This window comes from Tubulanus polymorphus, chromosome 3, assembly GCF_964204645.1.
Source record: "Tubulanus polymorphus chromosome 3, tnTubPoly1.2, whole genome shotgun sequence".
In the NCBI taxonomy this organism is placed as follows: domain Eukaryota; kingdom Metazoa; phylum Nemertea; class Palaeonemertea; order Tubulaniformes; family Tubulanidae; genus Tubulanus; species Tubulanus polymorphus.
Window position 1 is genome coordinate 2,728,347 of NC_134027.1, and position 26,889 is coordinate 2,755,235.

At 38.7% G+C, this 26,889-nt stretch overlaps 5 protein-coding genes across 7 annotated transcripts; 2 read left to right on the forward strand and 3 right to left on the reverse strand.

The window, feature by feature from the left end:
• The first annotated feature begins 360 nt into the window (after positions 1 to 360).
• Positions 361 to 4,471, forward strand: LOC141901154 (uncharacterized). The gene is made up of 5 exons (XM_074788257.1): positions 361 to 447; positions 989 to 1,233; positions 2,938 to 3,258; positions 3,340 to 3,425; positions 3,504 to 4,471. The coding sequence occupies exons 1-5, from the start codon at positions 361 to 363 to the stop codon at positions 4,469 to 4,471; spliced, it is 1,707 nt and encodes a 568-aa protein (XP_074644358.1).
• A 288-nt stretch (positions 4,472 to 4,759) lies between these two features.
• On the forward strand, positions 4,760 to 8,815 carry LOC141901455 (sodium/myo-inositol cotransporter-like). Of its 3 annotated transcripts, XR_012618832.1 has the most exons (16): positions 4,760 to 4,920; positions 5,033 to 5,104; positions 5,192 to 5,296; positions 5,374 to 5,433; positions 5,647 to 5,748; positions 5,897 to 6,002; positions 6,083 to 6,163; positions 6,248 to 6,456; positions 6,541 to 6,676; positions 7,076 to 7,183; positions 7,332 to 7,482; positions 7,559 to 7,731; positions 7,817 to 7,863; positions 7,953 to 8,028; positions 8,115 to 8,247; positions 8,487 to 8,619. XR_012618832.1 is itself a non-coding variant. In XM_074788693.1 (15 exons), the coding sequence occupies exons 1-15, from the start codon at positions 4,843 to 4,845 to the stop codon at positions 8,702 to 8,704; spliced, it is 1,944 nt and encodes a 647-aa protein (XP_074644794.1). In that variant the 5' UTR covers positions 4,760 to 4,842; the 3' UTR covers positions 8,705 to 8,815. The 3 variants fall into 3 exon arrangements, 2 of the variants coding, with proteins under 2 accessions (XP_074644794.1, XP_074644795.1); XM_074788693.1 differs by having other exon boundaries at positions 7,817 to 8,028; positions 8,487 to 8,815; XM_074788694.1 differs by lacking the exon at positions 4,760 to 4,920 and having other exon boundaries at positions 5,062 to 5,104; positions 5,215 to 5,296; positions 7,817 to 8,028; positions 8,487 to 8,815.
• LOC141901456 (high choriolytic enzyme 1-like) lies at positions 8,785 to 11,025 on the reverse strand. Its single transcript, XM_074788696.1, has 9 exons — positions 10,941 to 11,025; positions 10,828 to 10,861; positions 10,669 to 10,724; positions 10,512 to 10,584; positions 10,296 to 10,422; positions 9,818 to 9,996; positions 9,381 to 9,474; positions 9,186 to 9,295; positions 8,785 to 9,072 (listed from the first exon to the last, which is right to left on the reverse strand). The coding sequence occupies exons 1-9, from the start codon at positions 10,995 to 10,997 to the stop codon at positions 8,954 to 8,956; spliced, it is 849 nt and encodes a 282-aa protein (XP_074644797.1). The 5' UTR covers positions 10,998 to 11,025; the 3' UTR covers positions 8,785 to 8,953.
• Positions 11,026 to 12,046: 1,021 nt separating this feature from the next.
• Positions 12,047 to 16,907, reverse strand: LOC141901155 (guanylate cyclase soluble subunit beta-2-like). The gene is made up of 12 exons (XM_074788259.1): positions 16,899 to 16,907; positions 16,525 to 16,598; positions 16,258 to 16,358; positions 15,781 to 15,964; positions 15,612 to 15,688; positions 14,884 to 15,411; positions 13,824 to 13,998; positions 13,412 to 13,557; positions 13,008 to 13,156; positions 12,788 to 12,934; positions 12,551 to 12,705; positions 12,047 to 12,468 (listed from the first exon to the last, which is right to left on the reverse strand). The coding sequence occupies exons 1-12, from the start codon at positions 16,905 to 16,907 to the stop codon at positions 12,093 to 12,095; spliced, it is 2,121 nt and encodes a 706-aa protein (XP_074644360.1). The 3' UTR covers positions 12,047 to 12,092.
• Positions 16,908 to 19,685: 2,778 nt separating this feature from the next.
• LOC141901107 (glutamate receptor ionotropic, kainate 2-like) lies at positions 19,686 to 26,667 on the reverse strand. The gene is made up of 15 exons (XM_074788190.1): positions 26,107 to 26,667; positions 25,591 to 25,749; positions 25,154 to 25,408; positions 24,833 to 25,047; positions 24,602 to 24,655; positions 24,357 to 24,509; positions 24,009 to 24,152; positions 23,764 to 23,859; positions 23,569 to 23,670; positions 23,284 to 23,490; positions 22,812 to 23,154; positions 22,518 to 22,735; positions 20,845 to 21,076; positions 20,507 to 20,769; positions 19,686 to 19,977 (listed from the first exon to the last, which is right to left on the reverse strand). Exons 1-15 carry the CDS (start codon positions 26,177 to 26,179, stop codon positions 19,849 to 19,851), a joined length of 2,643 nt encoding a protein of 880 aa, XP_074644291.1. The 5' UTR covers positions 26,180 to 26,667; the 3' UTR covers positions 19,686 to 19,848.
• Positions 26,668 to 26,889: the final 222 nt, after the last annotated feature.

Genomic DNA, 26,889 nt, shown 5'->3' on the forward strand with positions numbered 1-26,889 from the left:
TCGCCTATTTTAAGTAATTTTCCATTAGAAAAAGTAAATCCTCAAGAAACATCTGCTAAGCATCTTACGCACTTTGTATTTTCAGCTATTCGCCATTAAAAGACTAAAGTTCGATGTAAGAAGAAATTCCTTTCACTTATTTAGAACCAATCTGTTCCATGTTACTATATTCTTTTTATCGTCGACGGCATCAATTACAGCACTAGCTATAATCGCGTGGTAAACTGCCTCCTTGCTGGGTTCTAAATATAAAGCACCTTTGATAAGCGTTCAACTGGGTCTCTATGTACGCAGGATGTGTCGGTATTAATGCGTAATCCTGTGGCTCATCCCGAACTTCTCCTCGCTTCGCTATCCGTAATGGCTGAAGAAATTAGCAAATTAAAAGCATATCCCGGCATCGGAGGCTTATTCACTGGCTATGATATCGGAACGCATATGTTACATGTACCTCGACGGAAAAGATGAGTAACAAGTAGGAATATGCAGTTTTATGTTGTGTTTTGTTGTATGGTGCTGATGCTATATACCATATATACAGGTTCGTATATGTTTGTACACTGTTTGTATGTTTACTATAATAGCATCCACTTGTCAGTTGCAGCAGTCCGGTGATAACCAAAATGATATCAAGCAATTGTAGTTTATTGTACTAGAGGACCTAGTTCCGTAGTAGTTGGATAGAGGTATATAGAACTTTGTAAGTTCGATACATTTTGGTGAGATGTGGAAATTTAGTCCCAGTTCATTCACATTCCCTGTAGAAAATCTTCCATATCAGAACCGGAGATTGACAAGAAAGTCACTAATCGTAGCCATGATTCGAACCTGGGACTAACCTAGTGCGCCGGCCATTTCGCCAATATGTCGTATTGCCAGCTCGTTTTGTATAAGATCAGTAATAGACGGAGTATACAAACGGGCAGTTTTTCCCCATGACCGCAACCATGAAATAGTTTTAATCATTCGAACTTGTTAATCATTACAGATATTTTTTGTACGCCGACCTGTCCGCAAAATCTGTGTCCAGATAACTGTTCATGCGTCGCTACAAGCGATGGAAGATTTAGCTGCATTAACGAATCAAGAACTGAAATACACGATATTTCTCAATCGGATCGATGTTCCTCGCATCCCTGCTATGACAATGACACGTGTTTTCAAAATTCCGGTCGTGCTTTATGTTCCTGCATCAGCGGCTTTCACGGGAATTATTGCCAGTTTACAAATTGGGTTTGTCTTACAAATACTTGCAAAAATAGCGGAAATTGTTCACCCCGAAATATAAGCGAATATACGTGCGAATGCCCACATTCGTGGCAAGGTAAAACCTGTCAAATCTATTACAACATAAGTTGCGAACTCCAGTCGTGTTTGTGCAATGATACTTGCGAAATAGATTTAGAATTAAGAAGCGGCGAGAAAATCGTCGAGTGTTGTTTCGACTCGGTGTGCAGTTCTAACCGCAATGGCGGTGAATGCGTTAATCTACGGGATTCTTACGTGTGTAAATGCGTTCACACATCTACCGAGCAGAAATGTGAAAATGACGTCCTTTCTACCGCTAGTCCCTTATCACAACCTACCCCCTGGATCGAGGTAGAGGTCTTTCAAAATCGTGAACATTCCAAAATTACATACAGTCCGTCCACCGAAAGCATCCGCACTGGAATAATCCAATCGTCCGGATTGGATAGCAACACATTTCAATCAAGCGTTTATAAGACTGGCATTATTTCTATTATTGCAACGGAAACAACAAATGTGTTTGACAGAAGTTCAATTTCTACGTCTTCGGTCTTCAAAAATACGATTGGAATGAACAGCGATGATGTAGTGACATCATCTCGACCAGTTCTAATCGATAACGTTCCAAATATCGGCAACTCGGAGGAGAGGTATTTTTCCAATATAAACTCGAGCTTCGAATCCCATAAAACTATTTCTATCTCATCAGAAAGCTCTGCCTTTGCTAAAGAGGGCACATTTTTTCACAGCAGTGTCACTCCGCACTTATCGAGTGAGTTGATAGATGAAATAACTGATTTTCACGTTGCTAGCGCAGGCTCTTCACCGTCACCTACGAGAATAGTCAACTCGGCATTTACACAGATTCCTGCAATACCAAGTGATCATCTAGACAACTATTATAGCACTGCGTTGGATCAAACAACTTTCCCGATACCTGAAGCAATTACAACACCGGTTCCCATTAATGAGCAGAGTGCTTCGACGAAAGGTTTGTACCAGTAGAGACCTCGAACATTACATGATGTGCAAGTGCATATTTTTGCAGTTTACGGTGCAAAATCATTTTACTAATAATAAAAATGGAAAAAAGATGTTTTGTACAGAAAATAACGAAGTGCTTCGGATTTTTAGGTAAGGCGTTGAATTGTAGTGAAATTAACTGCCTTAATAGTGGTGAATGTGAAATATTGGCCGACAAGTTTAGATGTAACTGTCCGGTCGACTACAGCGGAATCTACTGTGAGATACTTCGGAGGAAATGTAATATAACACTAGAAAAGCATAACTATGTCGAAATAGAACATACATAAATACATATGAAACCTTATATAAACAAGTTATCAATTAACTTTCTTTTTTTAGTGATCGCACTGTATATGGTGTCGCTTAGATTAAACGCTCCGTACCATAATTCGTTAAAGCATGATACTTCATTTCAATCTAGTTTCGTAAAAGCTGTGAGTATATTCATTCAACGTTAAAGATGATATCGTTTATCTGTGCGTTATTTTCAATTCTATTACAACCTAGGTGAAAGGAATTTATGCAGAAATTGCGTATGAAGTGGAAATCGATGTCATCATTGACGACATTAGGTACGCAATATTCGATATGGAAAATGTTTTACACAAGAACATACAAAATCAGTTCAATGCTACTACGTTCATACAATTTCAAATATTACAGGCCTGGGAGTATCCAAGTTGATTTTACATTGAAACAAACCCAATACGCAGACTCCGATCAGTTGATCTATGCATCCGATATGGAAGCAGTGCTACATCACGCGTTACTACTGGGAAGACTTGGAAAATTTCCGACATCGCTGCACGGATTTACATTCAACGAAATTGTGGTTTCAGCTCACAGCGTGCGACCTGGAGATGCCCGATATACAATCTATATAATCATTGGAGCGGTTCTAGGAGCTGTATTCGTCCTGGTAGTTGTATTAGTCGTTACTCTTCTCATATTCAGACAGAAACGCAATTCGAAACTAATTGACAGGTATAGAGCCAACCGAAATACATCCGCTTACTCGATAGGAAAATAAGGCGTATTCTGTATTTTCTTTTATGTATTTCACAGGGAATCGAGTCGTGATCTTGACCAAATACCTAACATAAATCAAAACTTCAACTACAGATCCTCAACTAGACAAAGCCCTTTAGAAGGTACAGCTTTAGCGAATTATATAACTAAGATGAACGAGTTTTATAGTTATCAGTACGATTGAATGTTTTAATTTTTAGATGGGTTGTACGCGGATCTGAGGAACGAAGGTTCATACTCGGTATCGATACCCGAGGAGATTCTCAGGCCACATTATGCAACTCCTGGCCCATGTAGCAGTAACAGCGGTGATGAGGTCGTCCGCGGAGACAACTACCTGTGTCTTCAGATACTAGAAAAACAAGTCAAACTACACATATACGCCGAGGTAGAAACCAGTTCCGATGGGGGTAAAAGGGGTCGAGACAATCCCGCTTTTGAATGCGATACATTGACCGCGAAATCGGCGAAAATTCCACCGAAATTCGTTGAATCCGAGTTCAACGATCAACATCCATCTCAGAGTTCCGAGAAAACACGTAGCGAAATTCAAAATACCGAGGTATTACTGCATCAGAAAATCGAAACGCGTTGCGATGGTTATAATCTAGATAGAAAAAATTTGAAACATTCCAACAGCGAAGCTGATATAGGAAAGAAGGGTAAAATCAAAGTGCGACCCGCGAGTACTTCTTCGCTTGGTTCCATTAGCGAAGAGGTCGCGTTACATAGCGGCGATAAATCGAATCACTTGTGTAGGACAGCCAGTACAAAATCACAATCGACAAGTTCCTTACCGACCAACCTGGTGTCGTATTCACCACCAGAATTCATACGTTCTAGAAGCAAAGAAGAACTAAAGCGATTTGTAACTGATTCACCAAAACCGTTGAAACCATCGCAGTTAAAACGTGAACCTCGAGACTCGCGAACCATTCTTTACAGTAGTCTTACATCCGCGACTTCTCATGTTTACTCGGAAAATGTATCAGAAGAGAGAAAATGTGATTTGAATAATACTTTCGTTCTTCCAAATCTAGAATTCCCGTTGATCAAAGTTGATCATATAACAATCGATCAAAAACAGAAGTCGATTCCTTACAGAAAACAACAGCAATTGTACATTTGGCAAAACGAAAGGGAAAGATTACAACGAGAATTTTTCTAGGACAATAATAATTGCATCTCTTTTGTAAAATATCAATGCAATGATTTATGTATAGACATTCTGAAAAGAATATATGTATGTAAATAAATCTAATGTACTGCGTTTTTGGTTCTAATTTCCTTCCTATCGGGAGCAGAAAAAAAAATCTTGAAAGGTTTTTATCGTTTCAATTCATCGATTTCAATATTATCTTATCAGCAGAGTTCATTCGCGTACTCGAGACTGTCGACAGGAATTTACGTCGAAAGTGTATCGCGTTTTTTCACGTATTCGTTTATTTCACACACGACCACATTGCCACTCATTGCGTTGTCTTTCTCGTGTGGCTTTACTTTTTTGGGGAAATATTATTCAAACGAACGACATCAGTTATGTCTACGGCGATGGTAACGGGGGACTGGATAGCGGTAGGATTTTACTTTGCCAGTGTTATTGCGGTCGGAATCTACGTGAGTTTCTGAATCTAAAATCTATGATATTGACGCTAGAAATAAAGTGATTTTTAATGAATATACCGCCGTACGATATCTAAATTAAAGCATATATATCAACGATTTATAGGCAGTTTATCGAACCAAGAGAAGCACTGTTGATGGCTATTTTCTGGCTGAAAGATTTATGACATGGCTACCGGTATGTAACTAGAATCTCAGATAACAAGAGAAGAGAGGATTTCGGGTTCAAATCCCAAATGAATGAATATTCGCTATATAATTCTAGGTCGGGGCATCGCTTTTCGCTAGTAATATCGGCACTGAGCATTTTATCGGTCTAGCTGGGTCTGGTGCCGCTACGGGACTTGCGATGGCAGCGTATGAATTCAATGTTAGTAGCATCAATAGATGATATTCAAATGAATCGGAAAGAGGGTTAAGATTTTCAATGTTGTCATTATTTCGCAGGCATTGTTCCTGTTACAAGTTCTAGGATGGATATTTCTACCGGTGTATATCGCAACGGGCGTACGTATGCTCTCGCGGGCAAATATCAACAACTTTCCGTGAAATAAATTTGAACTTAAACTTGATATTGAACATTATATATATACTAATTTACATGTATATTTATTTGCATTGTACGTAAACCGGTTTATATAGTAAAACAATCTGTCTCATACAAATGTTGACCCTGACACTTTTTTATAACCTTGAGTATTTTTGCCTTTCTTGTTTCAGGTTCACACGTTACCCGAATACACTAAACGACGTTTCGGCACTGAACGAATTCGAATTTATTTGTCTTTACTCAGTATCTTGTTATATATTTCACGAATATCGGTACGACAAACACCTGACTGGTGTCGATATATCACTATTTATGAACCGGTTATCAAAAGCAACCTACATCAAATGCTATAACCTTTTGAGCGTTTCAAACAGAATCGCAAAAGATTCTATGATATTCTTTTTAATTAATCATTTTCAGACAAATTTATTCAGTGGAGCAATATTCATTCAACAGTCTCTAAAATGGAGTCTGTATCTTTCGATATTATTGCTACTGGTAATTACCGCCCTTCTTACGATAACAGGTAGATCTCTTGAGCTTGTTTGAAATGTTCTTGCTGTTTTCAAAAATCTCGCAATTTGTTGATTTATTTTTCTTACGCAGGTGGTCTCGCCGCAGTTATCTATACGGACACACTTCAAGCGTTTATAATGGTTATCGGTAGTACAATTCTCATGATAATCAGTAAGTGATTTGAGGTCATAGAAAGAATTGTATGATTTCCTGATTGATTTGATTTCTTTCTTCTACTTTTTATCGTTTTTTCAGGCGTTGTTAAAATCGGTGGATATGAAGGACTCAAGGAGAAATATCCGCACGCAATATCAAATACAACACTTGTAAATAATTCAACATGTGGTTTGCCCAGTGAGAGGGCTTTTCAGATGCTTCGACCGTCGGACGATCCAAACATGCCCTGGATCGGATTCATTCTCGGGGCAACTCCTGGTTCAATGTGGTTCTGGTGCAGTGATCAGGTAAAGAATGTTTTTTTTCTGTTGCGCCTGCACTACTACTTTCAGCTGCCATTGGGGAACTGATGTAGGGTATGGTTATTTCAGATGGTTGTACAAAGGGCTCTAGCCGCGAAGAGTCTCTCGCACGCTCAGGGTGGCACCCTGTTAGCGGGATACCTGAAGATCTTACCTATGTTTGCTATGAGTATTCCTGGAATGATAAGTCGAGTATTGTATCCAGGTAATTTGATTAAATCGTATATATCTTTAGTTAGAAGTGGATACCTACCATTGTGTCATTAGAAATGGCTGGAGTTGCGGATTTTAATGGCACTAATTCTTGCGCAACTGGAAAGACACTTTTCCCCTCAAATTTGCGTCCAAAATAGAATAGAATGGAATATTTTATTGCTCAAAAAAGTACATTTGCTTAGAGCAAAAAGACAATACAACATGAATGTCAATACAATATCAGGACAATATCAGAAGCAAAATTATGTTGTATTTTGGATAGGTGATAGCCAAGGCTAATATAAGCCGCGGTCACACGTAGACTATTTGGCCCGGATTAGGCTCGGGCCAAATTTGGCCCGTGCCTAATTAGAGAGTATAGTACAATGCACTATGTTGTTCATCTCAGATGAGGTTGCCTGTTCTGATCCGGATGTTTGCTATTCAATCTGTGAAAATCGTCACGGCTGTTCAAATATCGCTTACCCGAGACTAGTTCTCGGGATCATGCCGCAAGGTAAGTCGTTTATACCCCTTACACGGAAATCTAAAATCTCATGTGCGGTGAATCCCGCGTTTCACAGTCGTTGGTTGAATAATTCCGTTTTTTCAAAATTATTACATTTTCAGTGATTTAACAAATGAAAACTACTGATCTATAATAGGTTTAAGAGGTGTTATGATGGCTGTGATGTTGTCCGGATTGGTAAGCAATTTGACGTCCATATTCAACAGTGCATCAACTCTTTTCACTATGGATATTTACAGGAAAATACGACGTCGACCTAAAAATAATGAACTAATGATCATTGGACGGTGACTACATTATTACTGGGCTTCTTTCCTTAACGTATTTCGACTGTTCGTCATGTCTTCGTGTATGTATTTTCAGAGTATGCGTTATAGTTATGGTCGCTATCGGGATAGCTTTAATACCATTGATTAAAGAATTTCACGGTAGTCAGCTTTTCGTTTATTTGGTAACAGTTGAATCGCACATTTGTCCGCAAATTCTCGTCATATATCTACTGGCAATATTGTGGAAAAGAACGAACGAAAAAGCAAGTATTTAACCATCGATTTTAATTCATTGCTGACGCGTATAATCAGGTTTAGACGGTCAGGTTTTCTATTCCACTTTTTCAGGGAGCTATCTGCGGACTCGTTCTGGGGTCGTTGTTCGGACTCATTCGTCTGGTAATGGTATTCGTATACCCACCTCCTCATTGCGGAGAGCCGGACACTCGGCCAAGCTTCATTTCGAAAATACACTTCATGTATTTCAGTATAGTACTGACTGCGTTTACTACCGTTGTTACAGTTGGTGTGAGTTTATGTACGAAGCCCCCAGCCCCGTCTCTGGTAAATATAAACACCTATAGTATCTGGAATGAATTCAGGAATACTATAGTTGATAAATCTTTTTTTTTTCGATGCGATCGTTTTAGCTCGTTCACACAACGTATTGGACCTGTTGGAATAAAACTGAACTACCCGAACAAAAGCCCGAAGTAATAGAATTACAGGAGCCTATGATCAAAACACCTACTAGTAATGCTGAACACAGGAATGAAGGCGCAGGTTAGTTTGTAGACCCTACTTTTCTCTGCGGATCTGGCGACACCCATAGGTTTCCCCCAGACAAATTGATTCCTGGGCACTGGGAGTGACGATGGATCGCCATCGCATGTATTTCAGTAGAAAATTTTGAAAAATCAATTGTTTCTGGCACGCGATGATCCGAGGCTCCGTGTCAAGCGGCCCCCACGTTAGCCCCCGAACTGTCAAATGACATATTTCAGAGTCTTCGATCGTTTCAGATGAAGGATGTCGACTAGGAAGAGTTTGCTGCAAGGCAACAATGTGGATATGCGGCATTAACGAGGAGAATCAAGTCGTACAAGAACAAGGAAAACAAGTGAATTTGAAAACCTTAGAACAAAGTTTGCGAATGAAACGAATTCTTTCAACACTTCTGGGATTAGTTTTAATTTCGGCCGCTTCGATTTACATATATTTTTCATTACCGACGCATTAAAATTTCGAAATAGATAATGACGAATATGTGTAATTATAATGATTATCGGTTGAAAAGTATTTCTATTAATCTGATGTATATTTTAGAAGATTCCTTTTAATAAAATGAACTAACAACGATGATGATTACATATGGATTTTTTAATTTTGTGCCTCTGTTCACCTTCTGTTGAAATTACGAGACGGATTCACAAATCTGTAAAGTTGTTGGAATACTAAAAGTAAGCAATTCATTTTATTTTTATTTGCTTTAGCACTTTCCGCATGTCTTTTTACAATATTTGATAGCTAATGTATTAGTGCCGCATTGGGATGCTAATGTCGGGCATTTCTCGAGTAAATCCTTGCACTTCGGAAGTGGAGGATCACCTGCAAAAATATAACATCAGAAATCATAAATATCTAAATCCTATCAAATCGTGGTAATGTTAAAATCATTTGGTTCGAATCAAATAAAAATCGTATTCATCGTTTAAACTTACAGCCATACAAAAGTCGAACTCGTTTAGCGTCTAAAGAACCCTTTTTTATGCCAGAGTTGCGTCCAACTATTTCAGGATATTTCGGTATGATGGTTGGTTTTCGATTTTTACTACAATCATATGTCAGATGAATTATCAATTTTCAGAGAAATGTCCTTCAAATACAGCATTTACGAAACATTTTAGGGCAAATACCTGAATGCATATTTGCCATAGTGCATGATGGATGGATAGTTGTATCCAGTTCCCAGGTTATTGGTGTCGGCTTTGTGGAAATTATAGATATTTGCTGCAAAAAATGTATCACCACATTATTTTATATACATCTCAATGGCTGACAATTGCTTTAGATAAACTGCTTTATCTACATTAAAATGCGCTGCGTGTCTTTTTCAAACCTAGGATTCGTATTTGTACCAAACATGGCATATGTCTAACGGATGACGTTAACAGAAAGTTTCTGAAGATACAGTCAAAGCAAACCGCGCTGCGTATTCAGTCCAATAGAGGAGCCCCGGCAAGTGTGTTTGCATCGTACGTAAAAAATGATGGGGGTTCGGCCGAGCAGGTTAAACAGATCTAACGTATCGTTATGACGTGGCAAGTATCTGACACTGAAAGCGTAGGCCTACCTGGTTCGATGTTTTCAAAGTGTACTACAATGAAATCGTCTCTATCCGAACGAGTTTGCTCGTGTTTGAAACCCATAGCATGAAGAAACTCATGTTGCATCGTGTGCTCTCGGAAACAGCCCCAACTATTCAACGATAATCTCTGCGCTCCTCCGACCATTCCGACAAATGACGAACATCTAAAAACATTTATTCATTAAACATATTCTCTGAACAAAGAACTAATAAGATAATCTAAAAGTTATGTTATAAGGATAGCAAGACATTTCGAAAAGAGACGATTCATGCTACATGTGATACATAATGAGGACTCCAACCGAATTTTGCTCAAACAGTTAACTCAAACAGTTGGACATAGTGTAGCATTACATGAATGCGCCATCTATCTTTTTGTGACGATAGTACAGTTGTAATTCAGAAGTCCAACACAGCATTTAGTTTGAAGTCAGATCGGATGTACACTGCGTCCTCAACCTACCCGGATCCGCTGTATACACTGATGTAGTTTTGCTCGTTGGTTCTCGGCACAAATCTAATACAGTCAGTACCTATAGCCTTTTCGAGGTATGATAACGCCCGTCTAATTTTCCATCGAAGGAGAAAATCTGATGGCGAAACGAAGCAAGAACCAAATGAAACAACAAGAAGATAAAGAGAGATTTTCTGAATGTTTGCCGGATGTCGTGTCACTTACTCATTTTGCTTACATCGTATATCACGTTACCACCTGGCCATAACTTAGCACCCCGCAGTGCGTTCCGAAAGTTCTGCATGCAAAGTAAAGAAATCGTTTTGATTTTTGGAGGTTAATATCGGTTGATTATCTTTGAATTCTAGGTATCTTTGCATACCCCGTTTAGAATGATATCTCCTTCAAATCCACCTGAAAATTCCTCAGGATTTTCGGCTGAAATTCAAAATCTTTATTAATTTCAATAATAACTAGCGCGCCCCTACAATATCGCTACATCCATTGATTCTTGTCGGAATAAGAAAGCTAAGTACCGTACCCTTATATTTTTCAAATTCATCTTCTGTCAACTCCTAAAGATTATCAAGAATCGTGTTAGAAATTCAACAAATTGATTGTATTTAAAATCATGTCATACAGTTGTTTTTATACCTGACTAATGACCGTCACCAATAATACAGATACTAAACATAGTACGTTTAGTGTCATTGTCCCAACGTGCGTTTTTTAAATCATTCTCATCAAATTGTTTGGTTCTATTTATTCGTTGACTTTATTTTGCACCTGTCAAAAACACACCATCTCACGCCTACATCTCTATAGGTAATTTGTTTTTTGCCACTATTAACGTTGTCAGATAAGATTATTAACATATCTTTATACTGCAGCTAAAATCAGTGGCTCCATAAATATATAAATATCAAGATACCCATTAAGCCACCTTTGCTTGAAAAAACCTCTTTTAGAGCGTTCAGTTATTGTATATTTCATCGGAGGCTTTTCTTAGAAAACCGTTAATGTTATATCGTGAAGTTAGACTTCACGTGAAGTTACTACTAAATCAAATCAATTCGAATGTCCACCGTAGGAAATGTCAGATGTTTGAAGAATGTATATTTCATATCTTGGAATAATGAATCATGGATAGCTACGGATATTTTTGAAATATGGAATTGGTTATAAAGAAGGGTAGAGAGGTCTGGGCGATACGAGTCTGTGCGACAGTGATCCAGTGTAACCCTTATTAGACCGCCTCGAATATAATTCTATTCACGGGGCTTCTCCGCATTCCTCATTCGAAGTCCACTCGAAGCCCGCTTTGGCAGTCGAGGGGTGCTGTGGCGAATTTATCGAAACGTACTCAATTTTCTGAGTACCACTACAAGTATAGTTCTCGACACATTTATCTAAAGGTGCACTCAAGTTTGGGTACTGTACTTGCCTTACCACGCGCTAAAGAGCATGGTAATTTTGAGAATACCCGAGAAAAAAATGGCGGCCACTCACATGCAACTTCGACCATGTTGCAACGAAAACCAACATAACTTATTTATCTACAAAATTGATTAAAGCCCTATACTTGTCAAGTAACCTACCTGAAATAAGGTAAATCTCGATAAATTCGCCATAGTGGTGAATTCATCGTACTGTCGCACTATGGGAAGTTCATACACAACTAATGAGACCTGATTCGAATTACGTACGATCGGTGCCAAATCGATTGTTTTATTCAGCCATTTTGATTAAAATTTCCTGTGAGCAATTAATAACTTTTGATTAATTAAACATAAACGAAATACATGACTATAGAATAATACACAGTGAACTTATTAACTTTTCATCTTCTACTTTTTTCGCTGCATCCATGTCTACTTTATCTGTTGTCTCCGTGTCTACTTTCTGCGCTGCCTCCGTATCGACTTTATTCGCCGTTTCTGTTTGTCCTGCATTTGATTTGTCAATAGATTGGTGGAATTCATCGTAATGTTTATGCGTTGATTCAAAAGTTTCAGCCGATTCCAAACCATCCGTCGACCCGTCCGCTAGTGTTATCTGAATATCAACTTGTGGAACCGGATTTTCGGGACGGCCAATCAGAAAATACGTGCACATCCGGCCTTTCCCTTTAACTTCGATGACACCACGACTTGTTAGACCATAATTCAAGTCGGCGATGCGGCTGTAAATGTAAGATCAGCATTTCAATTATTCACAGGAACGTTGGTTTCTAGTCGCATATCTCATCACGGATATTTACTTACGTTTTTGTAGTCGGACTCAGGTGAATTCGACCCGGCTGACCGTGACTTTCCATACGCGACGCTGTATTTACCGTATCGCCAAATAAACAATATCTGGGCATCTTATCTCCGACTACTCCCGCTACGACCGGCCCCGTGTGAATTCCAACTCGAATCTGCGCGAAACATTTCATAAAACGATTACAACCGAATCCATCAAAATGTTATTCGATGTTATAATTAGCCAGTGTTTTTTACCTGCAGTGGTTTACCGGTTGCTGGAGAGTGGACTTCCATTGACTTTTCTATCATATCGAGGGCAAAATTAGCCACTTTCTCCGCGTGGTTCTTTATTGGTTCTGGTACACCTCCTACCACCATGTACGCGTCGCCGATAGTCTCAACCTATCAAAACAATCAACACCATTATTCGAGAAGAACTAGCAGATTTTCAATGATTTTCAGATATAATAAACACCTTGTAAACATCATGTTTAGTCGTTAGTCTGTCAAATCGTAAATACATAGCGTTCAGCATCTTGACTATATCCAATGGAGAACACGCGGCTGCGATATTCGTAAAAGTCACAATATCACTGAATAGAATCGTCACCTCTTCAAATTTCTCTACAGAAACAAACCACGAAAACGATTGACGGAATATCAAATATAGCATCATTCTATAGAATGAAACTGATCGTTCTTTCATAGACTATTTGAACTACCAAGAATTTACTACTTTCGCGCCAAAAGAGATGTGGCGGTGAAAGATGTAAAAGTATATACAGTTCGAGGGCTCTGGAATAAACGACAGGATACAGAATAGTCAGGTGATAGTTTGTTACGTATTTAGCTACTTAAGTTCTAAGATTAATACCCTACCAGCATCGACTTTGAGACCATTGCGCAGTTGTTCGGCAACTTTTACGGGGAGCATCTGATGAAGTAACGTATCCGTTTTTTGTTTCTCTTTTTCCAGAGCGACCGCAGTTTTCTTCAATTCAGCTGTAGTTTCATCTAACTTCTTACTGTAATAAATACGACCAGATGGTCAATGTAACTAGATTATCTATCGAATATATTGCGGTTATTGAACTCCACATGTCGCGCACTGATGAAAGCATTGTTTATTTGATTGATCGGAGATAACGCTAAATGGCGTTATTCCCCAAATTCAATATTTCTAATGAATCTTATATCTATACTAAAATGCTATGTCACCACTAATGCTGATTACTCATTTTAATGAATTATAGATTTTCCACTATCATTAAAATTACGTGTATCGTCTAACCTAATCTCAATTTCGGCGATGCGCTGTTGATTCAGCAAAACCAGTTCTCTCGTAACATCGTATAAAGGTATATCGGATAGAAAGACGCCTTTTTCTTCTAATTCATTAAGACTAGATAATCTCGGTGATCCGATGAACATCATGTGCTTCGTGTCTTTCATCCACGACATTTGACCTGCAGAGAACAATTTGAAAGACGCGCTCGTTTTGTGGTATTGCACCATTTCCTGTTAAAACGATCAGCTACTATGAATGACAGTACTGTTATCGGGGTGAGCCATGGCGAGTCGGGTTAGTCTTCACGTAAGACGTTCATGCGAGACTAAAGCACATGAACATACCTTCGGGTACCGACCCGCTAATTCGATACTCACCTTTTCATTTTTTTATCGTGGATTTTCTCAATACGATGTAGAAAGTAATTGTTATGTTGAATATGTAGTGATTATTATATCGCTATCATATTGACTAAAATCATTCATATTCTTAGATTATAAGAAATAATCAATGAATTGCAAATTCAAAAAGAAAAAGCAACCTAATTAGAACCTCGATTACTCAGTTAATGGGACGTCGGATGCGATATGATGAATAATTGATGAATCGCAAATTTAAAAAGAAAACGAAAACCTTATTAAAACCTTAAAAAAACCATTAATGTGATATGTGAATGCGGTGAAAACTAATGTAATATTATGCGAGACTCTAACTTGGAACCTTCGGTTTCAACAAAGATTAATAAAGTGTTAACTTAATTGAATTGGTCTCTGAAGTGACCGATTCGGCCACGGTGACCAGACGATGACTGAACCCGGTCAATATTCACGATGACGTAGTGCGCTGATAGTTACACTACATCCACCCCCGGGGTTCAGCGGTGGAGATTTAACAAAAACTATTTCAGGAATCTATGAGTTAAACGAATTAACGTATTCTAATTAATGTCGAGTAGAAATTAAGAGCAGTCAAAATTTTATCGAAATCTGACATACTCCGACAGTTTTAATGAAAAGAGTTAAAGTGCGTTGGAAGAAGGAAGAATATGATATACTTCAAGTACCTTTCAGTAATACAGTGTGTTCGTTTCCAGTCGATGCATGTTTCGATTCGAGCACGAAAACTGCATTAATAAACTTGTGGATGTTTTCAATGGTAATCGGCATTCTAGGTTGAGAGAATCGAAACACGCAGTCCAGGTTTACTGACGGCGCCTGTAGTTGGTGTAATAATTTCTGAAGAATGCACCCGCTTTGTTTTATTTCGAGATTCTCGTCAAACACGATGTGATACGGGAACATCTTGCAGAATTGTTGGTTGCTGATGTGCGAATCCACAGGGCAAAACGGCATGAACTGCTGGGGACCTCCGATCTGCGATGCAGGCGTACACGGTCTAGAGATGACACGTAGATCAGCTACTGAAGCGGATTGGTTGTTGTCGACGCCCAGTTCGTCATCGGTCAGCTTTAGCAGGAAGACGACGTGTTCTTGTGGTTTTGCAGTTTCATCGACGAGTTCTTCGTTGACGGACACGACTGAGATCGTTAGACGAGTACCGAACAATTCAATAGCAACTGCTTTTACCAAACCTATAATGAATAGCAGTATGGAATTCACAAAACAGCGGTTCATTTCACTGCTTATATATGTATGCATTTAATTACGGAATAGTTAATGTATATATGTTAGAAACCCTTAGAAAACCCTTCCAACAAATTGTTTTTGACGGGGTCTCATGCATATATCCATTTTGTGATTTTTGAAGTGAAATTTTGAACTAAAAACTCACCGGATACAATAGGATACAATCCAGGGCGAACTGTATAATAGTGCAGATTCAACGTCCCGTCTTTATTTTCGTCGCATCTGTTAGTGAGGATTGAACACGGAAAATCATTGGGAAACTGTTGAAATATCAAATTTGATGGTAAATGTATTGTGCGGTCTATGTTCCATACCTGAACGATGGGGCTTCGATATTTTTGTAAGTCATAGCCAGTAATGCGTGGAGGGAGTCTAGATTCTGAATGAAAGTTTTGAAATCTTCTCCTAACGTACGCAGCATCTTATCATAACCATGTTCCATGCAGTAAGTCAGAAAATATTCACCAAAAACCTCCAGAACTGCCTCAATGGGAATGCCTTCGTTTTAGAAAGAAAATATCAAAATGAAAAAAGTTCATTATTTCGATTGGTGAAATCGAGGATTGTTTTGTTTTCGGTATTGTTTTGACAAGAGTCACTGATTTGATACAATCTAACGCACTTCATTGCCACAATCACGTGTTAATCAAAAGAGAACGAGGTATGGCCAGTTGTTTCAATACGCTTATTGCAGATCAGGAAATAGTACTACTAATTAGAATGAGTTCACGAGGAAGTCATCTTATTCGAAGGTATCATTTCTAATTCCAAACACTCGATGTAATGCTTACCAAGTATTTCACCAACCGAACCAACAAGTTGGAAAGTAAGACTATCGTCATATCGGTGAAATATCATGAAATGATCCACTTCATCGAGTCCACAGTTCTCTCTAACAATAAAAATGTTTGGACATCAGCTCTCAGCACCGACTGCGGTGGCTGATTCGGGCAATCGTGAAAAATACCGAAAAGTTTACACGACGGCCCGAATCATCAGCCACAATCAATATTCTAATGAATATAGAAGCGAGAATACTTTTCTAAAAACAAACCTACATGATTTTCTTCCACGTGGTTTCTCCGAATTTCTCCAGCACCAATTTTCGAACGCAAGAATGAATTTGACCGTACTGTAACGTTCAGAGCCATAGAAGGAAAACAAATTTAATCGTGAATCAATCATCGGTCTACAGAAATCGGTCCCATCCATCAACCCGTCTCGAAGCATCGAACATCGTTAAATACATCGATGCAAATAGAAAATGAAAATCCTCGCAATCCAAAAGGAAAAAGAAAATGGATGGTGAGTGGTAATCGTGCGGAGGTTTACAGGTTTTTGTTTAGGTTTGCTGGTCCAGTAATCATTAGCTGAATCGGTATGAATGCTACATGTGTCTCCAGCGTGTCCATATCAAATTACCTCGCCTCACATTCAGCATATTGATACCACTACATTTTGATTGAATCCGGAATAATACTTCCTATTCTTTGTTAAATCTGAGCTTCATATTCACGTTTCATATGCGACCCTCGAGCTTTGTAACAACAGGTAAATCTAATCTCGACTCTCATATATCAATAAAGAAATATTGAGATGTGAGTTTTGAATAGGTAAGGCGAATTATAAGTTGCGATGGAAAGTGTAAGGATGGATTGCGTATGAGGTTTATCTGAGGGCTTAGAGAGATTTCATACAAATCTCTTCATCGATAGAAATGATATTGGAGCATCAATTAAATATGATATGTTATTTTTATACGTTTTAGATTTTCTATCCACGTTTTGTGACTCTCCTGAAATAACATATCGTGATTTAGATTTTTGACGTTTGAAGTTAACAAAATTGTGTATGGGCTTTTAATTGGCTACTAATGAGCGTGGGTTATGGATCGTGTATGAAAAGACTATTCACAGTAAGACAGGAAATTAAAATCAAACACAAGTTTGATCAGGGCACCTCCTAGTTTGATCTAAAGATGCGATAGCTTAGATAACTTACGTATGGAATTTCAATTGATGTATTAATTGCCTCCTGGCTTAATAAACTCACAGGTATATCGGTCTTTTTGAATGGATAAGTTTTTAGAAAACAGATCCAGCAATCACATGCTCTTGAACATGAGTTATGAATATTCGCCATATACACGGAAAAAGACAAATTGAAATTTCGTTCAATGAAATATTGTGCGTGCAAATTTCATCGTTGCTATAGTCTAATAGGCGACATCTGGGACGTAAAACACGGTTGTTTATGAAGTAATAAAAATGTTTTAGAATTAATCAAATTTCAGCTACATCTAGTTCCCTGGAATGTAAACAACGTATTTGTCAAATCAAAATTAATGTAAGTTACAGATTTTCGAGATATCTTCTATGGAGAATTGAAGGTTACCAGCGAAAGTCTGTCAGTATTAAAGATTATGAAGCCAAGAACGAAATAGTTAATATGACTTACCATTGTCCCTGATCCGTTTGAAATAAAATTAAATTTATTTGTTTCCGTAAATAGTAAGTCCCCAGCACCTTTCACAGAGCTTCCTAACTAAATATCGAAATACAGAGTCAGGGCAGATGAGAGTATTTGCCGTGTTTCAAAATTAAATCCTCCAATCACAGTGACATAGTCGAACGCGCATCCACCTATTTAGATAGGTACATTGATTGGTAACCCATAAAATGAAAATGCCATGTTCACGTGTCGCATTCATCGTTACTAAGTGCCAGTAACCAGGTTGTGATCGTGTCGAGTAATTAGCAACGAGATAGATGGAGAGGTGGCGCGACAAATGAAAAATATATTCACATCTCATAATTGTTACAATTACGGTAAAAAGACATGAAAGTTGATTAACGTCAATGTTTCGAGGTTGATTTGTTGTGTACATTATCATCGGTGTAACGACGCCAGGACGACATTGATGAACCGCGAACTAAGCAATAAATGCTAATCTAAGGATTCATTATTTGATCGATGATGGCCATAAATTCATATTTTCTATTCGTCAATTTTGCCGTTGTAGCGAAAGTCATAATGAATGGTAGTATTATCCGATTGTAGATACAGAGTAACATCTGATTTGATTTACGAATAATTTTTTCGACCAAGTTCATTGTCTAGATTTCTAACGGTATCACTTCGTCGAATTGTTACGTTTTATTTGTTTTGAATGATGCGGCTGATTCCTCGAAAAGATAAATTTGTTTAAAATGTTTGATCTTAAATGTGAATTGAAAAATGGTGATTTCTAGTGATGAAGTAACGATTTTTATTGTTGACTTGAAGGTGATATAAATTTAATAAACTATTTTACCTTACTGATTGTAGGGCTCGGGTTGTAGTCATGCCCAACTGCGATAAAGACGTACCGTTCTGGGAAGCCCAATGCGCGGTTGAATCCGAATTAAGGCAACTATTTCATTGGCAAAGATTCTACGAAAATCGTTTTTTCAATCCACACATCGAACACAAAGGTAAGGCGTTAGGTATAATAACGGCTACTTATGAATTACGTTGTAGATCTATATAAGAAATAGTTTGCATTCTTTCAGCTAAAGACGTGAATGCTGCTCTACGAAAGTCTACAAATAGTGTGAAAGTTAATAGTCGTTTAGGAAGAAAGCGCAATGTAGGCTGGGGTTACCACTGCGCGGGAGAGTTTTCGACATACTTTCCAAACTTTTCTAAAGAAGACACGCACAGAAAAAACTACACATTTAAGGTCGACTCACAGGCAACTACCGGAAAAGGATTAGGAATTCCTAAAAAACCGGACGAATCCTCGAATAAAGAGATATCGACACCGAGTCCTACACTAGTATTTCCCAGAATACCACGACAAAGTCCATTGGGTAAAAAACTACTTTCTACTAAACCATTACGAGTAGAGGCTAAGGTCCAACCAGCCGATTTAGACATGATTCTAGATGCGCAAACAAATCATATTTTCACAACGATTCCGGATCCAGATCCGTTTGAAGATGACGATTTCTATGAAAAGAATTTTCCGCTCTTGCTAAGACGCATTGACTGTAACGAGATGTCGCAAGCTGAAATAGAGAGACGGGAGAGACTGAAGTTAGCCACGCTTTCACCAATCGCATTTTCACCATCGATAGAAACTTTCCAACACGGAGGAAATAGACGACTTTCACAATACGGCGCTCAATACTTCAATTTCTAATTAAATTCAAATTTCAACTGCCAAAAGACAGCTCATATTTATTACAATGTATCCATCCATTCAACCCCAGACCGCAACATAACATTTATATGTACAACATGGCGTAAAATAATCAACATTTTTACAGACTTCTTTCCGAAATCAATCCATTTTCATACAAGAAAAAACATGTCTCGTGATTTCACGGCGATTGATCTCATCAGGTGCGTGATTCTAAATCATTGCCACTTGTTATCGTATATTCAGAGTTTTTCACCGGTCTCGTTGACGGACCGCAGCATCGAGCAGCTCGCCGTAATTCAGCTAACATTCTACGACAAAACGATTCCTACAACGAGAATGAAAAACCAATCAACCCCAGTTTCAATCTCTAATTCAGCCTAATGCGTCAAATTTTCATAACCTAGAGTGAAATTGTATTTCACGATGTTAAGGCCTATCACACTTTTGTTATTGGCTAAAAAACCGATCATGAAAATCTAATCAATCATGCTATGAGAGAATGATACAATAATTAACCGTGTTTGAAACGATTGATCGCGTGTTGCACGCGAGGTCTTAATGCCTATCATCCGTCTTCAAATTTATATTATTTGAATAGCGGAACCGAAAAATGTTTCGCAAATAATCTACAAAACTTGAAAACGAGTAGATTTGAATCGTAAATGGCTTTTGTCTGAAAGTGGATTATGCCCATGTATACTACGGTAAAAACCGCTTTAGAATAAACCGGTTTTATTTCGAACTCGCTATGGCAGGTCGTTCGTTCAAACTGCTTTCCTCGGAACCGGTTTTAGATCGGTATCCAACCAGCGTCTACGCTAGACACTGCAAGCGGTAGATGGAATTCGCAATACCTTATCCTTCTTTTTGTTTTTGCGTTCCTTCCACGCGAACTCGGCTAAAGCGACCACTATCGATACCGTCGTTCCCGCGAATAGAACGACAAACACTCCGGCAACGTTCAGCATTCCCAGTTCATCTGCATCTTTCTCAGATTCATCTGTACACGCTCCTGCTCCTCCTTTCTCCCTCCACCATTGATGATACAAAGTTGTTATCTGTTCATTCTCTTGTAGTTTCAAAATGCTGTCCGATAGAAGATCTCTGTACGGCGAACCTTCAAATGGAATTAACAAATCGCATATCAATGTCGAATGAATCACAACTTGTGTCTGTTCAAATAATCGATTACCTCTTCGCAAACCGATGCCGTAACCTTTGGAATCAAGTCTCGATCCTATTTGTACGAGGTCGCAGTTTCTTTCCCGAAAATATTCATTAGTCGTAGATTCTATTAGAAACGCGTAACCGCCCTTTTTTACGCGATTGACGCCCTCTAACGTCGAGCCTACCATGACGCTTTCCGACCGGTTGAATTGCCGCATGAAATGCCACATTCTTTCGTAGATCGGGTTTTTAGAATTCTGTAAAAGAGTTCATTCGAAAATTAGGATTGCGGAAGATCCTCTTTATGGTGGCTGATAAGGGCCATAGCGTAAAATTCCTGGTATGTAAATGAGGGCGCCAGAACGCCAGAACGCCAAAACGAAAAAAAAACGTCCAATTTTCTCTAAAAGTTCGTTTTGGCGCGCCAAAACAAAGAAATTTCCGTTTTGGCGCCCCCGCCAAAACGAACTTTCATTTTGGCGCCCCCGCCAAAACGAACTTTCGTTTTGGCGCCCCCGCCAAAACAACGAAAAACGTCCAATTTTCTCTAAAAGTTCGTTTTGGCGCGCCAAAACAAAGAAAATTCCGTTTTGGCGCCCCCGCCAAAACGAACTTTCATTTTGGCGCCCCCGCCAAAACGAACTTTCGTTTTGGCGCCCCCGCCAAAACAACGAAAAACGTCCAATTTTCTCTAAAAGTTCGTTTTGGCGCGCCAAAACAAAGAAAATTCCGTTTTGGCGCCCCCGCCAAAACGAACTTTCATTTTGGCGCCCCCGCCAAAACGAACTTTCGTTTTGGCGCCCCCGCCAAAACAACGAAAAACGTCCAATTTTCTCTAAAAGTTCGTTTTGGCGCGCCAAAACGGAGAATATTCCGTTTTGGCGCCCCCGCCAAAACGAACTTTCATTTTGGCGCCCCCGCCAAAACGAACTTTGGTTTTGGCGCCCCCGCCAAAACAACGAAAAACGTCCAATTTTCTCTGAAAGTTCGTTTTGGCGCGCCAAAACAACGAATATTCCGTTTTGGCGCCCCCGCCAAAACGAACTTTCGTTTTGGCGCCCCCGCCAATACGAACTTTAAACCACGTAAAATAATTCTATATATACGTAAAATATTTTCATTTATGCAAATTTATGCAAATTACACACAAGATCAACGCGCCAATTTGAAAAATAATTTTACAGTGGTTGAATGCTTGTTTTGGCGGGGGCGCCAAAACGGAAATAACCGCGCCAAAACGAACTTTTCTTTGTTTTGGCGCGCCAAAACGAACTTTCAGAGAAATTTCGACGTTTTTCGTTGTTTTGGCGGGGGCGCCAAAACGAAAGTTCGTTTTGGCGGGGGCGCCAAAATGAAAGTTCGTTTTGGCGGGGGCGCCAAAACGGAATTTTCTTTGTTTTGGCGCGCCAAAACGAACTTTTAGAGAAAATTGGACGTTTTTCGTTGTTTTGGCGGGGGCGCCAAAACGAAAGTTCGTTTTGGCGGGGGCGCCAAAATGAAAGTTCGTTTTGGCGGGGGCGCCAAAACGGAAATTTCTTTGTTTTGGCGCGCCAAAACGAACTTTTAGAGAAAATTGGACGTTTTTTTTCGTTTTGGCGTTCTGGCGTTCTGGCGCCCTCATTTACATACCAGGAATTTTACGCTATGGCCCTTATCAGCCACCATACCTCTTAGAGTCATTCGTCTAAAAATATATACCTTAAAGAATGTATGAGAAGAACCACCCCAGATCGAGCCGTATCTTATCTCGGTCTGTTTCGATAAGTCTTCGGCGCTATTTATTGGAGAACTAAGCTTTTCAATCGTGAGGAAAGCTGCCAAATTAGCAGTATAAGACGAGATCATAATCAGTGTAAAAAACCACCAGAATCCACTGGCTACACGAGTTGAGTTCGCTATTGGAGCTATCTCTGAACCTACAATACATGATATCACACATAGATATATCATTCCACTAATGCCATAGAATTTTCAATTTGAAATGTTACAGACCTTGCTGCATAAGTGACCCTATCGTAAACCAGAAACTGTTGCGAAACGTGAACTGATTTTCTAGTTCATCGGGATTCTGGTCACAGGGATGAGGATTCTGCCATTCGTACGGTGTAAATCGACCAATTACAAATATAATCAGACTAACAATAACGTATGAGACCAACATCAGCGCCCAGACATCGTTTGAAAAAGGCGAAAGGAAAGAAAACAAACTGGGATCCTTTTTCTCCGGTTTTTTTCCGAGGATCGTAATTCCGAGATTCATGAACGGTTTCGTAAAGTCGATTACTTGCTCTCTGTCATAGCTAATGGATAGTGGTGCAACCGCTAGATCAGCTTTCTGTAAACATACAGTACAAAACACAATCTTCTCATGTTTATTTTCTTGATAGGTTCTTGATTCAGTTCTGTGCAGTAGTCATTAGCGTGAACTGAAATCTACGGTACGCCGAAATATAGAATATCATACCTGATCCATTAACTCACGAACCATACCATTCCAGCCGTAATTCCTGACCGGGGCTCCGTATCTTCCATCAGCTACCAGTTTTATCGTGTAGTTGAAATGTAAATCCGCAGCCATTAATTTGAGTAAATCTACGCAGAATCCTTCGAATCGGTCGTTGCCTACGAGCTTACGACCTGGCGATTTCTTCAACATCATGAACGGTGCTTCCTGTGAAGAATGTGTAGAATGTTAACTTCGCTGCCATGATTTATTTCAAATATACATCGAAAATCACGATTCACTCACTAAAATAGTCGTAACAATGAGTGGTTTTGATTTTTGTCCCGGTTGAATTCTGATCTTGTCACCTTTGACGACGAGACCGATTTCTGGGGTCCAAGAACCAATCTGCATAATAATCAACCATCATTCCATTAGGATTGTGTAAACATTTCTAAGGGGATGCGAGATTATGAATATTCACATAGTTTCTATGCTTACTTCTTGATTTTTTGAATCAACTAATTCCAATGAAAATCTTGATCGCTTAAACGAATTGTCAAATTCCACGGTACCTGTCATACCTCGAGTTTGCGTCTACAAAATAATGCAATGAATTAATCATTTGATTATTCCTTATGAAAGAATAGATAAATATGATTTTCAGTTATCACTTATGGATGTTTCATGAGTTTCAGAATTTGAACATAAATCAATGATGTCATTTGATGCAACCAATGATAAACCTTTTCCAGATTTTTTAACAAAGATGCCCCTTGTGGCCAGGGAGCTGGCGAAGTGCACGACTGTGGATTCACACTAAGCGTATCAGTAGAATTGATGGCGGTTGCAAAAAGTTGTACAGCATCGTTTATCAGCGCAGCTTGCGTCTGAAAAGAGAAAAGAACGGGATTCTACAACCTACACCTAAACCTACAGTAATTATTTTTACCCGGGTCACCAACAAATTACTTCGATAACCGTGTTACATTAATTACTAGGATAAATACCGGGTCAGAAATATATAAACAGCAGTTAATTCTAAATATGTTATAGAGAAATAAATCGCTATACAAATAGTATATAATACTTACTGTGATCGAGGGCAAGAGTTCACTAAATGTATGGTTTCCTGGAAAACCTTTATCAATGTTTCCTGCGGGTGATTTGGGAGGTTTCATCATTCTGTAAAACCTTATCTTTCCGCCAACATCTTCGAAGTCACTCAAGTCAAATGTGTCGATGTCCTAAAAGAATTTGAATACAAATCATCTTTGAATGTTACCTGTAGGAAGGTAATGCCCCCGTCAATATGCCAGATATCACAGTTTTTGCTTACAAGCGTGGTGAAAATGTAGTTGTAATATACCGTTAACATTTCCAGCTTCAACGCCTAAAATAACAATAGGAATAGAAGATCGAATCTGAATAGATGTATTGGACGAAGTTCAACAGTACTTGATTACCTTTGTATTGCATTTAGTTTTTTTTTCGATATGAACAATGTTTCAATATGGTTTTGTTTATTTCATTATTGTAAATATGCATGGCTGAAAACAAACCAACAAACCTCTAATAAAAACGAGTGAACGTCACCATTAGGAAAATCGACGACAAAATTTGTTTCTCCGAGTTTTTTCATTTCTTTAAGCAATTTTCTGTAATCTTCATTTTTGTTTATGATAGCTCTTGTTGTAACTCGTTTGCCATCGTGGCCCCGGACCCAGGTTTTGCTAGACGCGTTATCATTCTTATTCTCAAACAACGAATTCAAAAGAATTAATCCTGAAATAAAAAACAACGTTATTTTCACGAGTTGCTATTGAATTGTTGGCAGGTCTTGTGTTGTCGACCATCGTTTAACAGCGGTTAGGCCATGAAACATGCATACCGTGGTTGTCCTCGTGGAATATTGTAAATCTTCGCCATTTTAAATATTTCACAAGATCAACAAAAGCTGCGCCAAGTGTTTCACTATCCGGATATAAGTTAACCGTATAAGAATGTCGTGTTTTCTCGGTTTCAAGTCGTACGTTCAAATGAGGAACATTCATCACTTCACACATTGACCCGACGTGTCGCGCTGATTCGCCGTTGTACATAGGTCCAATAATTGCGGCAATACCTTTACTAAACAACTCACAAGCTGCAAAAATACGCCGTGGTTCTTTTTAACTTATAAATAACATTGTAGACTGAATAGGCATTCCGGTAACGGGTTCTATCGTCTTATAATTTTGGTTACATGTATGTATTTTCTACTGTTTTTCCAGTTTTCCGTTTGAAGCGACCAACTGATGACACACGTTCATTCATATATCAACCTACCTTTTCCAGATGCTATGAAACTATTATCATTATCAGGCACCTCTACAATCTCAGCTACTAGTCGTCGACTGTTTTGCGCGATTTTTTTCGTATTCACCAATTCGACTGCCTTTTGGAAAACTTGTTTGTCAAGCTTAAACCTCTTTTCGAACAAACCACCTTTGTGAAATTATTTTGAATAGTTTAAGGATTTTTTCAAACAGGCAAACTGCTGGGCTTTAAGATTGTTTGTGAAACATAGCTATATTAACCCTCATATTTAGAAATTTTGCGTTGCAAACGGCTATCCATAATTTCTGATATAGGATCAACTTCAAATAAATGAATAGAGGGCAAACAGCCACCTACATAATTGTCATTCACAATAAAAGATTTACGGTTATATCAATGTTTTCATGTAATTAGGGTGTAATGTAGTACTAGAAATAGTGTCGTTACGTACAGCTGTATCGTAATAACAGAAAAGTGGTTGTTTAACTGAATGAAACATTTTTTTAAAGGAGATTTGATCCTTACCTATCTTAATATCAGCGGCGAAAGTGAATCTTATCAAAACAACCAGACACAGAACTTCCGTAAACTTTGACATGGCGCTACTTGATTCGTCCTATACTAGTATATTACATTAGGTTCGACGACATTTGAGCTGCACAAAATATTACATCCAGTCCTAAGGAAATCTCATCGTCCGAGTACTTCAACAAGTTGATGTTATCTCGTCTTCATTCGTGTCACAAATGTGGTGATAGTATGTGACGTGTTGTGACATACCCCACTAAATGTATTCATATTAAGTGAATAATAGTTCATATAATTGTCTCGTGTGCGGGGCAATTACTTTTACGCTTTGACGCCGGAGCAGATTGGTTGAATGAAAAAAATTGGTAAAATTGAATCACGAAGGTATAAAATCGTGTCACTGTTATCGCTGAGGCTGAAGTATCGCATGCATGATGTAACAGTTTTCAGTCAGTCAGGAACTATCGTGTTTTCCACAACATCCAGCGAGAGAAAAACACAAACACCACCCGAGTATCACAAGTTATAAGTATATACGCCTTCACTTTCGCTTTATCCCGATAAACTTCCTAAATATCATTCCTTGTTCCGTATCTTCAAGAAAACACAAGGCACAAATACGTATACACGAACTTTGAAACTCGGAAGGTTGAACAGTTACTGCGAAGTTCGCGTGAACTAACACGTGATGTAATGTACTGCAGTACTGTTAAATATGATTTATGGTAAATCCTTGGCAGATAAGACTTAGAACGTATGAGGGTAACATTCGAGAGGTAA